Source organism: Taurulus bubalis (genome assembly GCF_910589615.1).
Source record: "Taurulus bubalis genome assembly, chromosome: 19".
Taxonomy (NCBI): Eukaryota; Metazoa; Chordata; class Actinopteri; order Perciformes; family Cottidae; genus Taurulus; species Taurulus bubalis.
The window spans coordinates 14,081,253-14,097,482 of record NC_136607.1 but is presented as its reverse complement, the minus strand read 5'-3'; the positions used below and the strand labels follow the sequence as shown (position 1 = coordinate 14,097,482).

Here is a 16,230-nt window from a genome sequence, read left to right as displayed (position 1 = left end):
GAATTCCATCAGCTTGCATCCATACAGTTCAAACTACAAAAAATATTTTTCTAAAAAGAATTTCATGAAATAAATCTTACATATTGGTGTCCAGGTGTCATGCAGGAGCATTGGATAGCTGGATTGTGCAGAAATACATTATATCGGCTCTCATTCCCTAGAGTCTACCTGCCTCCCCGCAAAGGCTTCATTCTACCCTGATCTCTTGCCTCCCTGGGATTTAGAATACAAATAAGGAGAACAAGCCTCCCCATTCTTATGAACTTTATTGAATAAAGAGGGACACTTAGGGCCCCACACAGGGGAGGGAGGAATTGATTGGCAAAGCTAGTGATGAGACCAGAATGGAGATTGAATCTCCCTGAATGAACCAGAATGGAGGAGGAGTTGCGGCATGAATGAGGCTGTTTAAAAAGGGGATGGAGAAAACAAGCCTCCCTTGTCCTGTCTTGTGATTTCCTGAAGCAGACATCCTCCCTTCTTTACCCTGCTTATTCAAGGGTAAATGTGATCCACTCAGTCTCTTCCTTTCTCTGGTTCACTAATCCACTCTTCAAATATCAGTAATCTGCAAATAACACAAGATAAAGAATATTTCTGACAGACCGAAACAAACAAATGTGTGGCTCCAATGTGAGATGTGGGATATGTGTGGGTTATGATTTCACAACAAGACACAAATACCTCAACATGGAGAGGGTTTGAAAAACAATATTTGGCCATCAAGTTGGTGGATCTGAGTGGAGTGGAGTGCACAACATTTGGTGCATTCTTATTTTCATAAATAATAAAACAAGCGCTGTTGAAATATGAAAAAAAGGGTAATTTGTTAGCACTAACACATTAGAATGGATTGATTGGACCAGCTCTGAAAATGTGTCAATGCATTTGACACATTTGGCAATGCATTTCATTTATGCACACGGTTTTGGTTAACAATGACTATGTTTTGCGACCAATTGCAAAAATGTTATGCATAAAATAAAATATAATGTACATTGCATAGGATGGTGCGGTATGGCTCAGTAATTATGGCAACTTTTTAAAATGTATTTTTAATAGTTCTATATATATATATATATATATATATATATATATATATATATATATATATATATATATATATATATATATATATATATATATATATAGGTCGTTCAATGTTGTGTTCAATGTTGTGTGTGAATGACAGCAGCTGGCAGGCTGCCAGAGTTACACCAAAGGGAAGGAGAGACAAACCTAACAAACCTGCCCTGTAGCTTACTTGTCATGGGCGGGCAGTAGTTCGTGGAATTGAAGAGTAAAGACCACATCAGCATCGAACCGGATCCAAGTGACATTTGCAGATATGTTAATGAGCGATCTAGTGCACTTTTCCCTGGTGAATGTATTTTTAGTGGCTCGTTCAACTGGCTAAGGTGCGGGACAAGGAGTGTGTTCATGTTTTCGAATTAGATTAGAAGGAGACTTTCGCAGGAAGCTAATGTGGAGTTGAGTCCCTGTAACCAGGGGCCCTGCCGATGACAGAACACTGACATTACTGCTTTGTGCAAGATTTGTTTGGCTCAAAACAAGTTCTTCATCTAGGTGGATGAATACCGCAATGGCATTCTATCTAATGAATGCAAAACAAAGGGACACCAACATGAACACACATGTGTATGCTGTAGCAGATGGAAAGAATATGCAATTTTTATTGAGTTAGACTTTAAGCATCACTCTCAATAAAGCAATGTCCTTTTTGAACAAATCGAATGCACTTCATTGGAGGTCAGGGAAGAGCAAGGCACCATCATCCTTTCAATGCAGCCCTGCTCAATTTGTCCAACGTCAGTACAGTTGAATAAAATCTCATTAAATCTAGGCTGTTTTTATCACCTGAAAGATACAATCTCTGATTTTGTTAATAGCACTCACAGGTCCCCAGGTTCCATCCCAAAACATTAGAAGCATTCATATCCTCAGTACCAGTGAGGGAATGGCTATAGTGGATGCCCCCATACAGTTGTTAAACTGTCCCCGTGGTTTTTCCCACCAAATGATTTGGCTCTCCTTGCAATGGCATTGAACTGTTTCCTATAGCAGTCAACAGTTCTCGTAGGACCTGGGCAGCAATTATTAACCAAATGTTTTATCTCCTCTCATTTAACATCATCTGCCCTCAGTTGCTTATTTACAGTGCTGCATATTGCTCTGGGTGTGTCAGCACTTTATGCATGTGAACATCCCATTATTCCTCAGAGAATTTGTTTTATTTTTTTGGTTTAAAGGGTCCCGACTGTTCACTGTGGCTCCCATATTTAAGCTGAAAGAGCAGCGTGGCGTAGAGCCGGCATATTTTCAAGGGAAGAATACTGTAAGAGTGTATCTGATTCCTAAAACCAGCCTATTTCCTGCTGTGCAGCTGGTGCACTGCACCACATGGCTCCAAACCCCAAAATACCAAAAGTTAATCACCCCACCCCATGTCGACAGTGGTTTTTTCGCCAGTGTGAAGTGATTCAGTGGGGCCTTCAGATTGTGATGGGGGCATGCAGTACGTTCATTTGAATCAAGCCTATCTTCAGGTAATGTGTTTTTAATTGCAGTTGCAATTTTCACCATTACCTTTTGTCTCATAGGACCGTTTCTTCATCACAATACCTCTTTTCACAATACTTATTTCCGTCAAGACAAATGGGATATTTTAATACTGAGAAAATATATGTAAAGCTGACGACATCACCATCAACATCATATCATGATGACAGCTTAGTTGTCACGATGACTCCTATTTGTCCACAGTTCCTTTGTATCACTCAGCGCTGTTTGTTGAACCAGAGTCCCTTTTATCTAGCAAAACAATGTTGTTTAAGGTGTGATAATGTTCAGATCCAAAACCCACAAAGCAAACAAGCAAACAATTCTGGCAGGACATGAATACTGTTTCATGGTCGTAGAAGAAAGGCAGATCTTAGCATAACAATAGAAACAGGCTTACAGAAAAATAGCACTGAGAATGTACTTTCATCATGTGGCCATGCGAATGTAAATGTGCTCACTGCAGGAGGTTTCGGGGATTCAGGCAGAAATAAATGACACCTCAGGTGGTCGAATTGATGAAGCTTCTGGGTCAACGGCAGAACTGATTTTTATGGTGATGGGCAATCAAGAGCACACACTAACGCGAGGGTTAAGGTTCTGTATGAGATGTAAAGTAAAGAACAGAGTTAGGGGTATAGAAATGACTTGCTCAAGGGCACGCAAAAGTAATATCAACATGTGTGTCTATTCTGTGTTTGGTGCTGCCTCAAAGTAAAACATAATCACTGTTCACTGTGCAAGATGGGGAGGTCTCATTTCCCTTAAATTAGAGTTATTATAAAGGTTTGTGGTACTTACTTAAAGCCACTGTGAAGTCTAAAGATACATCACCTACGGTGCTTTTTTAATTATGGACATGGTCAAGGTAATTCAAGTTATTACAGTTGGTGGATTAAAGTTAGAAATCTATGAAAATAACTTAATAATAATAACCAAATTACTAATATTCAGAAACTGTCCATGAGAACAAATCATTTCCCATTCAACCCTTTTAAGAACTAATTACAACATATCCAGCAAAGATTTCATACTGAACGTTAGTCAATATGTCTTTGAAAAATATATTTAATCACTGACACATTTTCTTATACATGTTTTGTTTTCCCGAGAAAATTCACACTCTTTGCACAAATACATATTATTATCAATTCCATGCTCAGCATCATCCCTCCCTATCAGATTATGTATTGTTTCATTTTGACAGCCAAGCTCAAATTAGTGTTACATAATTAGCCTAAAATGGGCCTGTTCAGTTCACTGTCATATGTTGTCATTGCCACTGAGTATCTGGTTGATAGGGTGAACAAGAGGCTTGTTTTCCTTCTGTCAGATGTGCAATTATAACTGAAATGCAGAATTATCTGTTGATAGCTGGGAATTCATTACAATCAGTCCTAAGAACTGATTATATTAACATACTATTATAAATAGGCAGTATAATTGTAATGTAGTTAGTCAATATTGTTTGGTAGAATACTCAAACAATCCCAGATTGATCCTGGTCCTTTGGCAAGTAGGTGAATAATGAAATACTGAATTAATTTAAGGCGTCATAAGAAATGCCATCCATCCATCCATTATCAGCCGCTTATCCGGGGTCGGGTCGCGGTGGCAGCAGGTTCAGCAGGCCGACCCAGGCATCCCTCTCACCCGCAACACTTTCCAGCTCATTCTGGGGGATCCCGAGGCGTTCCAAGGCCAGCCGGGAGATCTAATCCCTCCAGCGTGTCCTCGGTCTTCCCCGGGGTCTCCTACCAGTTGGACGTGCCTGGAAAACCTCTAATGGGAGGCGTCCAGAAGGCATCCTGACTAGATGCCCGAACCACCTCAGCTGACTCCTTTCGACACGAAGGAGCAGCGACTCGACTCCAAGCTCCCTCCTGATGTCCGAGCTCCTTACCATATCTCTAAGGGTGAGCCCGGCCACCCTGCGGAGGAAGCTCATTTCGGCCGCTTGTATCCGAGATCTCGTTCTTTCGGTCACGACCCAGAGTTCGTGACCATAGGTGAGGGTTGGAACATAGACCGACCAGTAAATGGAGAGCTTCGCCTTCCGGCTCAGCTCCCTCTTCTCCAGGACGGACCGGTACAGCGCCTGTTTTATTGCTGCAGCCGCACCGATCCGTCTGTCGATCTCCCGCTCCACCTTACCCCCCCTCGTGAATAAGACCCCGAGATACTTGAACTCCCTCGCTTGGGATAGGCAGTTTTTCCCCACCTGGAGGGAGCAATCCACCGGTTTCCGGCAGAGCACCATGGCCTCAGATTTGGAGGCGCTAACTCTCATCCCTGCCGCTTCACACTCGGCTGCAAAACGCCCCAGTGAATGCTGGAGGTCACAGTCCGAGGAGGCAAACAGGACCACATCATCCACGAACAGCAGAGAGGCGATCCCGAGACTCCCGAACCGGATCCTCTCCGCCCCCTGGCTGCGCCTAGATATCCTGTCCATGAAGGTCACGAACAGGACCGGTGATAAAGGGCAGCCCTGGCGGAGGCCAACACCCACTGGGAACGTGTCTGACTTATTACCGAGGATACGAACACAGCTCCCACTGCAGGCGTACAAAGACCGGATGGCCCGTGCCAACGGGTCCGGCACCCCATACTCCCGCAGCACGCCCCACAAAACCCCCCGAGGGACCCAGTCGAAAGCCTTCTCCAAGTCCACAAAGCACATGTAGACTGGTTGGGCAAACTCCCAGGACCCCTCCAGTAGTCTTGCAAGGGTAAAGAGCTGGTCCACTGTTCCACGACCGGGACGGAATCCGCACTGCTCGTCTTGAATCTGAGGTTCGACAAGCAGTCGGAGCCTCATTTCCAGCACCCTAGCATAAGCTTTTCCCGGGAGGCTGAGCAGTGTGATGCCACGATAGTTTGAGCACACTCTCCGGTCCCCCTTCTTGAAGATGGGAACCACCACCCCGGTCTGCCAGTCCATGGGCACTGTTCCCGACCCCCATGCGACACTGAAAAGGCGTGTCAACCAAGACAGCCCAACAATGTCCAGCGCTTTCAGCATCTCAGGGCGGATCTCATCCACCCCTGGCGCCTTGCCACCAAGGAGCTTTTTGACTACCTTTGCGACCTCTGCCAGGGATATGGGAGAAACCACCCCAAAGTCTTCCGGCGCTGCCCCCTCTCCGGGAGACATGTTGGCCGGGTTTAGGAGTTCCTCAAAATGCTCTTTCCACCATCCGACGATAGGCCTCCTTCTTCAGTTTGACGGCTTCCCTCACCCCCGGTGTCCACCACCGGGTTCTCGGGTTGCCGCCACGACAGGCACCGATGACCTTCCGGCCACAGCTCCGAGCAGCCGCGTCCACAATAGAGGCTTTGAACATGGTCCACTCGGGTTCCATGTCCCCAGCCTCCCTCGGGATTTGTGAGAAGTTCCTCCGGAGGTGGGAGTTGAAGACCTCCCGGACAGGATCCTCCGTCAGATGTTCCCAGTTCACCCTCACTACACGTTTGGGCTTGCCAGGTCTTTCTAGCCAACTCCCCCGCCATCTGATCCAACTCACCACCAGGTGGTGATCAGTTGACAGCTCTGCTCCTCTCTTCACCCGAGTGTCCAAGACATACGGCCGCAGATCAGATGATACGACTACAAAGTCGATCATTGATCTCCGGCCTAAAGTGTTCTGGTACCAGGTACACTTATGAGCCACCTTATGCTCGAACATGGTGTTCGTTATGGACAAACTGTGGCTAGCACAGAAGTCCAACAACAAAACACCATTCGGGTTCAGATCGGGCAAGCCGTTCCTCCCAATCACGCCCCGCCAGGTTTCTCTGTCATTGCCCACGTGAGCGTTGAAGTCTCTCAGGGGAACTATGGAGTCGGCAGGCGGCGCCCTTTCCAGGACCCCTCCCACTGACTCCAAGAAGGCCGGATACTCCGAACTGCTGTTCGGTGCATAAGCACAAACAACAGTCAGAGCTTTACTCCCTGCAACCCGTAGGCGCAGGGAGGCGACCCTCTCGTTCTCCGGGGAAAACTCCAACATAGCGGTGCTCAGCCGGGGGCTCGTGAGTATCCCCACTCCCGCCCGGCGCCTCTCACCCTGGGCAACTCCAGAAAAGGACAAAGTCCAACCCTTCTCCAGGAGCTTGGTTCCAGAGCCCATGCTGTGCGTGGAGGCGAGCCCAACTATATCTAGCTGGTACCGCTCCACCTCCTGCACCAGCTGCGGCTCTTTCCCCACTAGCAAGGTGACGTTCCACGTCCCTAGAGCTAGTCTATGCTGCCGGCGATCGGCTCGCCCAGGTCTCCTGCCCTGCCCGCCGCCCGGTCTGCATAGCACCCGACCCCGATAATTCTCCCCGCGGGTGGTGGGTCCACGGGGTGACTGCTGCTCCATGTTGTTTCTTCGGGCTGAGCCCGACCGGGCCCCATGGGCGAAAGCCCGGCCACCAGACGCTCGCCGACGAGCTCCCCTCCTGGGTCTGGCTCCGGGAGGGTGCCCCGGTTTCCCTTGTCCGGGCGAGGTAGCTTTAGACCGTGGGCTGCTATTCATCAGGGTTTTTTGAACCATAGTCATAAGTAAATAAATGAGTCATAAGAAAAAGAAATGGTCATAAGAAATGGACACACTTATTTTAGCCATGATATGACACACAATTTCCCCTTAAGTATGCCACTGGGATTTCTTTAACTTTTGCAATCAAGTAGTTCATCATCTATTTAACAGGAAAAGATTAGGACCATTAAATTTGCCCTGCTCTTTTATGATGCGTTATTGTCTAATAAACCATGAAAGGGGGAGGATTTTTTTGCATACAGTAGCACTTGATAGCACACTGTTGGGTGCTTCACGGCCAGGGGCCAAAGTTCTTTAACGCAATTACTGATGGAAATCGTTTCTTTATCAGTAAGCAAGAGACATCCTTTTACTCCCAAGTGGATAATAATGTTCTGAGCCAATGCAAAATGAGAAAATGGATCATTTTAATGTTCTTTCTGAAATTGTAAAATGTTTTCAAGATTTCTTTTTTCAATTTCTTCCATTAAGCAGGATGTAATGGAGCCGTGGCATTTTACTTTAAGATCAATGCAACATGAAATACATAATTCTGTACTGTACAATATATGTCAGAATAGTATTCATACTACTACTGCTACTTCTTAGCATGAGTAGGGTTGGGTACCGAGAACCATTGCCATACTGGCACCGGTTCCAACACGTCCGGTACCTACCGGACCGAAAAGCAACGCAGATTTCGGTGCTTCCTTCCGATGCCTGAGCCGATTTAAATACTTTTTTTTTACACTACTCTGTAAAGTTGCACGGTATATAGATACTAAAAAGGTAGCGCGGTGCCCGCACGCTAAAAACGATTATTAAAATAGCGCGGATCAGAGCGCACTCGCTGCTCTGCTCTCTGTCTGCCTGCATGCAGAGCGGGGCTCGAGGGGGCGGGGCTTCCAGCGCTCACACACACACACACACAGTGCGCGCACACAGAGATCGCTGGAGGAGCACGAGCTTTTGAACGCCCGTCCTCGGCTTGATGGAACAAATCTCTCCAGTTGATATTAATGATGACGTGTAGTCCAGTAAAGCAGCAGTTTTAGGATCCAACAGAGTCTGACTTCTGTTGCACACGGTCCCATCAGGCCATGATGCTTGTGTCTGTTCTTTTTTAAATATATATTGTTTATAGTTTGAAGTTAAAAGGTTTGAAGCTGTAGTTTGAAGTGTGTTTTGTATGTACTTATTTATTTATATATATAGTATACTTTAAACAGTTAATAATATTGTTCAATTTGAAGAAAAAAAATTGCCTCAGCAATAAAAAAGTATCGGTTCAGGCACCGTTTAGGCACCGGTATCGTTTTAAAAGTATCGGTTTAGCACCGGTATCGGAAAAAACCCAAACGATACCCATCCCTAAGCATGAGTTGCCCAACCCGGGCAGTGTTAGGTGTAGCCTGAATTGTCTAATGCAGAACAAATAAACACCATAATCAGACCACATTTTAATCTGCTTTTAGACGACCCATCCTAGCTACTTTGTTGATCTGTGCCCAGTTTAAAAAAATGCATTGTCTCTAAAATGTTTATAGAATCTAAAGTCACATTTTGTAATATAGTGACATTCTGTAAAGCTAGCACAATAAAGCAATTGTATTAACCAACCTTAGCAGCTTTAGTTGAACCAAATTAAATTCTTATTTTGTGTTTGATGGCAAAGGCAATATTGTGTATCACATTAGTTTTAACAATTCATGAAGTCACAAGTCAATAGTTGAACGTTTCCTCCAGCAGTAATTGACACCACTGGGTAAAGGGGGATGGTTTTCTTCCACATTAGTGGGTGGATGTCATAACATATCCTAAAGTAATCTTCTAACCTTGTCAGAAGTTATCATGACACCAATTATCTATTTAAAATAAATAAAAAAGACAGCCACACAGCTAAGGATGTACTTCATGCTCATCTGCAAAAGGGTAACAGTCCTTGTACGGAGCGGCACAATCTGTTCGGCTTTCTAAAAAAACTCCAGGGAGGCATGAAGGGTGAACAAACTGAGATAGAGCAGAAAATAAATACACAACATGTCACAGTTAAGTGACAATGACAAGGGCACTTTCTTATTTGTTCAGTACAACACAATTAACCTAACTCTATGCCATCTTCTTGTACTGCTAAAATAGACTCTGTCATGTAACAACTCTCTATTTCTGTCTCCCTCCCCCTCTCCCTCCTTTTTTCTCTCCCATCAGGTCTCCACATAATGGAGCGAGAATGAACAGAGAGCGGCTTAAAAAAAAGCATGAACTGGAGGTTTATTGAGGTCATCTGCTTCCTGTTTATATGGGACCATATAACAGTTCAGTCTTCCCGCCAGGACCCGTTGGCCACTGAACAACATGTCACCAAGCAATATGACTGGCTCATCTCTGACCGTGGACCTTTCCACCACTCTCGGAGTTATCTGTCCTTTGTGGAGAGATTCCGCCAAGGATTTACGACCAGATATAAAATTTATAGGTGAGTTCACTTTCAGCCTATGTACTGATGCCAGTCCGGCTTTTTAAGAATCTGTCTGTTTTAATGTTTTTTTTTTCTATTTTCTTTCTATTTTGGTTGCAAAAAGCTGCACTGTGTACATTTTTAACCAAATAAGTTTGCATATTTTATACTGACTTGCAACCACTCTCAGCACTGTGAACTTATTGTTCTTATATTAATAAGGTACTCTGTTGGGACTTTCACTCCACTCTTAGTTATAGATCACAATCCCAAAATACTGGAGCAAATCCTTTGCATGGTCCAGTTTAAAAAGTGTCACATGCATAACGAAGACTTTAGTCATACATTTTTAGTCCTCAAGCCCAATCCAAGACTACAAAGATGACATCACCAGAGTTATTTTTCAGCCTTTAGAAAAACAAAAAAATAACTGGTTTTACAGGTAACTAATCACAATGTGTATTATTACTTGACGTTAGCTTTTTTGTTGTCAAACAGCTCATTTCACATTACAAAATAGGACACCCCTGACCATTTTAACTGGCTATTGACACTGCTCATCACCAAATATTAGTTTTGACACACAAACACATTAAAACATGCATACATTATTCACTACCAACAAAGAAAAGAAAATGGTTCAGTGCCCAAATCATAAAAGTATCAAAGTAAGTTAAATCATATTTAATGGTTACTCAGATTCATTCATTCCTCGACTTGCAAATTTTACACATACCAGAAGAAATAATGAGAACCTAATATACTATAAGTTCTTAATTGTTTCTACTAACCCTAGCCCTAAACTGTATTAGGACCATTAGAAATAGATTTATCTTCAAACCATCGACCACTGATTTCTATGAGTGCTCAACTATATAGCTTAAATATGTATTTTCATTGCACAGTCCATCATTTGTTACATACAGAGGATGTGGTTGAGAAATTAGATAGAAATACTCTTTCTCAGAAAGACGTGCTTTGATTTCCTTGCATGCTCAATCCCTAGCCTTGCACTCAGAAGTATAGAAAGACAGAGAGAGAGAGTAAGAGAGTCATTTGCTGCATTCCTTTGGCAGATCTTTCATAGAGTTTGTTCACAGTCTCCCTGCTCCGTCTCTCTTGGTAACTTGCCACAGCCCCGAGTCCCCACTGGCTTCCTTGCCTTGATATTGTCACATGAACAGTAAACAATGCATTTGCATAATGTGTAACTTGACAGAGTGGGATGTTGCACAGAGACATGAATCTCCGAGGCAAAACTTCTGAGGCCGCTTTCCACCGACGCTGTACAGCCGTCGAGCGCTGACTGTGATGCTGCGGTGATTTATTAAAATAGAGAGTGTGTGTTTGCATGTTGGGGCCTGATGGGAATGTTGCCGGGCCCTGGTGGCTCCTGTTGTCTCTACTTCTTAATAAACCATCAGTGGCATCAAATTCAGCCAGATATCCTTCTCTTCATGACAAGAACATTTTATTTCACATTAAGTGTGTGACGAATTTGATGTTAACAATCCACATTCACATCTGTCAGACATCTGCAAAACTGTAAAGTGTGTAAATGTAAAGTTTGATAGATTCCTCTTGTAGCTATTTTCTGAGTGATTGTGCAATATATAAAGCCTTTGAGCCTTTGTATACAGTATACACGCTACAATACAGTGTAGTGTAGTCTACTCCTGTATTAGTGAATTAAATGAAAGATGCATACTTAGTAAATAATCATATACAGTATTTAAGTCAAGTAATTTTCTCAGTGATCCAAGTGTTTTCAAAGGATTTTAATCCCAGCCTGGACCATCAGTTCATTTCAATGATTATTACATCTTCACCCAGAAAGCGGGGGTGACATCAGCTGGTGCTGGTGTTTGGTTGGAATGAAATCATACATACTCTCGGTCCTCCTTGGCACATGATTGCCCAGCCGTGCTCTACTCTAACCAGCAATGAGAACTGAATCGCTTTGTAAATTTCCCCGGGGACCTTCTCTGCCTCGACGATTTAGTGGTGGAAAGTGGTTGAATCAGATTTGCAGAGAGACAAAGCATCCATTCCTTTCGGGTTCTCTTATCAAGAGAGATTACCCCGGAGGCACGTCGCGTGGACAATGCCAACCTGATCACCAACAAACAAATCTGCCCCATCTTTAATGACATGGGCATTGGGCCTAATTTGAAGGATAAACAGAGATTTCAGGAAGTGCCAGTGCTCTGAAAAGGTCATAGTCGCTTGAAGGGGAAAGACACACCACAAGGCGCCAATTATCCTCTCCCTCTAGACGTATGTCTCTTAAAGAAATGATTGGAGTGTGCTTTGTATAAGTAATCGTCACGACTGTGTCACTGCTGATTGTAGTTTTCAAACTGCATTCCTTCCTTTATTCCCCGTCTCCTATTATCATATGCATAAGTGTACATTTCCTATACGGTATTCATCAGTCACAAGAAAGCCACTTTCACTGCTGGCTGCTTTCTGCTCCTGTATCAGATCTGCGGTCGAATTATGTGTATCTATGTGTGCTTCAGTTAGTGGTGAAACTGGATGGCCTGTTTTGCTCACACTAGCATCTTCCATTCTGTTGCTTGTACTCTATTATGGGGTCGAATGTGTTTCAGATAATGTGTGTTCTCTCTTTGGTCTTTGTTCACAGAGCTCTATCTCAGGTTCTTGTGTGCCTGAGTGAAAAACCAATATAAATGCAAATCTGGTGGCCATTAATGCATTTTAAAGGCCTCAAATCAGCATTGCTCTGTAATCAAAGAAACGAGATGGGGGTTGTTATTTGAAATAGAAATATTTATGAAAATAAATAGTTCTGATTGATCACACTTTGAAAAGACATGCTGAAGTGAATGAACAGAGAAGGTTGATAGAGCCACTCTCGTCATTGGACCAGGGCTCATGAAGACCTCACAAATTCAACAAAACCTTGGAAAAGTAATACTTGAAAATGAAATGAAAACATGTTGTCCATGGTAATTACAAAAAAGCCATTTAGGTAATTGTGTCATGTTTGGATTGATGTCATGTTTGCAAAGCACTGACATAATCAGTTAAAAATTGCTACACTCTGTACATAATAATATAAACCAATTGTCACACAGAGAGGCATCTAATAACAAAATTGAGCCAAATTTATGTTTTACTTCACTGATTAAGATAATTGCAAAGCCAGTATGATATATTGTATCACTATACTCAATTACGGACTCATTAAAACCTTTAAAGACTCCATGCACATACATTATGTCACCAAAATGGCTAAAGCTCTTCTCAAAGAGATACAAGAACTCTGTGAGTTTCATGTTGATAATTATCTTTAAACGCTCATCTCTCCTCGTGTGAGCCAGAGCCTGCCTTCTGTTACGCAAACACTGGGAATGATATCTTAGCTTCTGAAATATATCTTATTTCTGCTGGTCTGTATTTCTGTCTGTTAATGTTGCTCCATTACGATGACACAGCAGCAAAAAATGCTTTTATGCGAGTTCTGCTGAATTCACTGATTTTCAGACACAAAAGTAAACATTTCACAAATTGTCAAGTTAAGAGCTAGCTAGCTAAGAAGTCAAGCCAAACACCCTCTTAGCGCCTGTCATAGGAAGCTCCTGCAGAACTGTGTTTAAAATGACACAATTGGTACACTACATGGCAACAAAGTATGGCCATCTTGGGTTTTAATATTTCACTAAATAAAAGTATCATATCGCTTTAATAAAGTATGATATAAAGTAGATCCTTATTTTTATTTATACATTTTGAATATTCTGACTTTTTCAACATGAGCTAATTGGGGTGGGGATTTTAGTGAAAATCAAGAGAAAATATTGTTCAATATATTCCAAGCTTTGTTGCTGGGTTGACATTTTTTGAAAAAGTCTGACATTTTGGGTCACCTCTCATGTCAGTATAGTGAATATAAAGCTCCTATAGCTATATATACTGTCCAAAGGTATAAACATGAGCAGCACAGTGAGCACACCTCACTAAATGATATGTTTCTATGGTCACGGTGCTGAATGTAGATGCAGCTACCGGTAGCTCCCATGAACTTTACTATATTTTCTTTATTTTCTTTATTTCTTGTCTTTTTGTGTGTATTACTGGATCACATATGACATATGGCAGAGATGCGTTCATCAACATCGGAAAAGGAAGCATAGGGATTGGATAAAGTGCAATGGACCTTAAGACAATCACCGCCCACGGCATCTTCTGATCACCCAACCAGACCGAATGAAACCAGAGTCCATCACGCCAGAATGAGAGGGAGGAGAGCTGAGATGGAAGCTAAGCCAACCCAGCAAGGACCAGAGGCAATTTAACTATCGAGCCTACTCCTGGCTAATGTCCAGTTGCAGAAATATAAAATGGATGAACTGAGACTTCACGTTGGCCCAGCAAAGGAAGCTGATGATTGTTGTGCCCACATCTTCACATAGACCTGGCTCCGTCAGGGCACCTCGGATCAAGCTGCACTTGCCGTAAGCGGTGGGATGAGAGGAGGTGGTGCTTGGATGGTTCTAAAACAAATTCAAAGTTGATGGACAAAGTTTCCCTGATGTTGATTTTTTTGTTTTATATTATGCTGCTGGCCATAATATCTACTCAGAGATAACAAGCGATGTGACAAAAAGGAAGTGGTAAAATGTTGTAAATGTTAAACTCTAAGCAAATGAGGGCAACATTTACCTAGAAAAATGCAAGATTACAATTGCAAACAAAAATTATAATTACTACTTGGCACAAAATATTTGGTTTATTTACACAATGTTTGCTGACAAGCAAGCTACAAGCCCTGTTGGCCCTGTTAATACACCCACGTGTTGAGGTAGAAGTGGCAAAAGGTTAGGAAATGTCTCCACAACCCATTGGTCTCCACCATGAGGACATATCCATGCTTATAACTGAGTCCTTTGATGTTAAAATAAGTATTCATTCCTCAACACTCAGCTCTAATACCAGGTTTGACAAGCACAGCATGGTGATATCCATTGCAAGCACAATATGCATATCTCCTACTGAACATTTCCTTCATAATATTAATTATTCCTCACTATAATCAGTCCACAGACAACCACTTGATCAGCACTAAACCTTGAATTAATAATCTGCAGCTTATTTGCATGTGAAAACAACTTATTTTATTCAGTCTCTAATTTAAACTGTTCAGCAAACAGATAGCACTGCAACTAGAGACTCAATACATTTTTTTTATCCCCATTTTTCTTTGAATTCGTTATTAGCGTAGCATCGTCTGTTGCCTAATTTGTTCAAATTCTCTGATGAGCTGCGACAAAAAGTCCTTGTCATGAGTTTCCTCGTGTTCTGTGTGGATGCATCTGTCAGTGTTGATCTGGGCCCCATTTGTTTTAAACAGAAACAAGGTGTAATATTTGTCCGACTCAGGTCTTGAATTAGTTTGGATGAGCCATCTGTAATTGGATAGAGCGAGAGAAGGCGTATTTGATGTAGTCGGCAGATTTGCTGAGAGAAGCTGCAGCAATGTTTAATTCAGCAGGCTGTAGCCGAAGGAAGAGAAGGAGAGAGGCATTCAGGAAGTCAGGAGAGATGAAACAGACTGTAGAAAGCGGACAGAGACGTCGTGGGGTCTGAGATGCCATTAGGCAGTGAGACAGGAAGGTGCTAAAAGTGTGTGATAACGAGAATGTATATAAGTGCCCGAGACAATGAAGGGGGTCCGCTGAGTTCAGCATCAAAACAAGGATTTGGAGAGCGGACGTGTTTGCTGGCACGGAGGTCATAGTCAAGGTGATGAAGAACCGTTTCATAGAAGCATTGAAGTAGGTCAGATGACTCAGAAAAAACATGTACTCAGCTGCACCTCTTTCTCTCAAACAAAAAACAACAAAGATTGTATTAATGCCTTCTCTGCATGTCATCATAGCTGTGCTTAAATCACATGTTTATCACCTGTCAAAATTCTTTCATCCATATCCAGGATTTAGACAGGGATGCTGGGCAAAACTGGAAAATTGCCTACTTTTTCACTATTTGTATTCCTTCATGCACTTATTTACCAATGCTCAGCGGGTGACACAAATTCATTTTATTTATGTATAACTTTTTCATTCATTACTTTTTCAGCAGTGTGAGGGTGACGGAAACAGTTTCTTTAGGACTAACGCTTTGGTGGAGTGGAACAATAATAGAGGTGATGACAAAAATGCAACTATATGTATAACAGCACCACATGCATTCAGAAAGAAATTGCTTCGTACAAGTTTTTTTTCAACCGAATAGAAACTGTTCTATATACATTAAGGCAAAAAATGCTCGCGTTATACTTTTGAAAACAAGCAATTTCCTTAAAATGACATTATAATATTGTTTGTGTAAGTTATTTCAGCCAAAAAGTGTAAATAGTTCATATTTAACATACTATGTATTATGTATATACCATATTTCAGCATTTCAACTTCCAAAACGTTAGGTCTTCCCTCCAGTTCTTGAACGCAGCATACAAGACATTTGCTGTGAAATAAATACATTTTGTGCAGTTTCTAAGTGACACTGTTACGAGGTGATCATGCATTTTAGCTTCGATGACTCATGAAGATGCTGTCACCACAGAGAATGTTGGCTGTCACCTCACACTTTGGCAGCAGACGTGAGGTTTCATTTGCTGACTAAAGCAGTAACCACGTC

General features: G+C 42.5%; 1 protein-coding gene across 1 annotated transcript in view; it reads left to right on the top strand.

Annotated features, from left to right (window-relative positions):
* Positions 1 to 9,364: 9,364 nt before the first annotated feature.
* Positions 9,365 to 16,230, top strand: part of brinp1 (bone morphogenetic protein/retinoic acid inducible neural-specific 1) — a gene marked incomplete at both ends in the record, with an annotated part of 78,178 nt that continues 71,312 nt past the window's right edge. The window contains one exon of the mRNA XM_079235393.1: positions 9,365 to 9,582. Within this exon, the coding sequence (XP_079091519.1) occupies positions 9,365 to 9,582 (218 nt within the window). The remainder of the gene's footprint in view (positions 9,583 to 16,230) is intronic.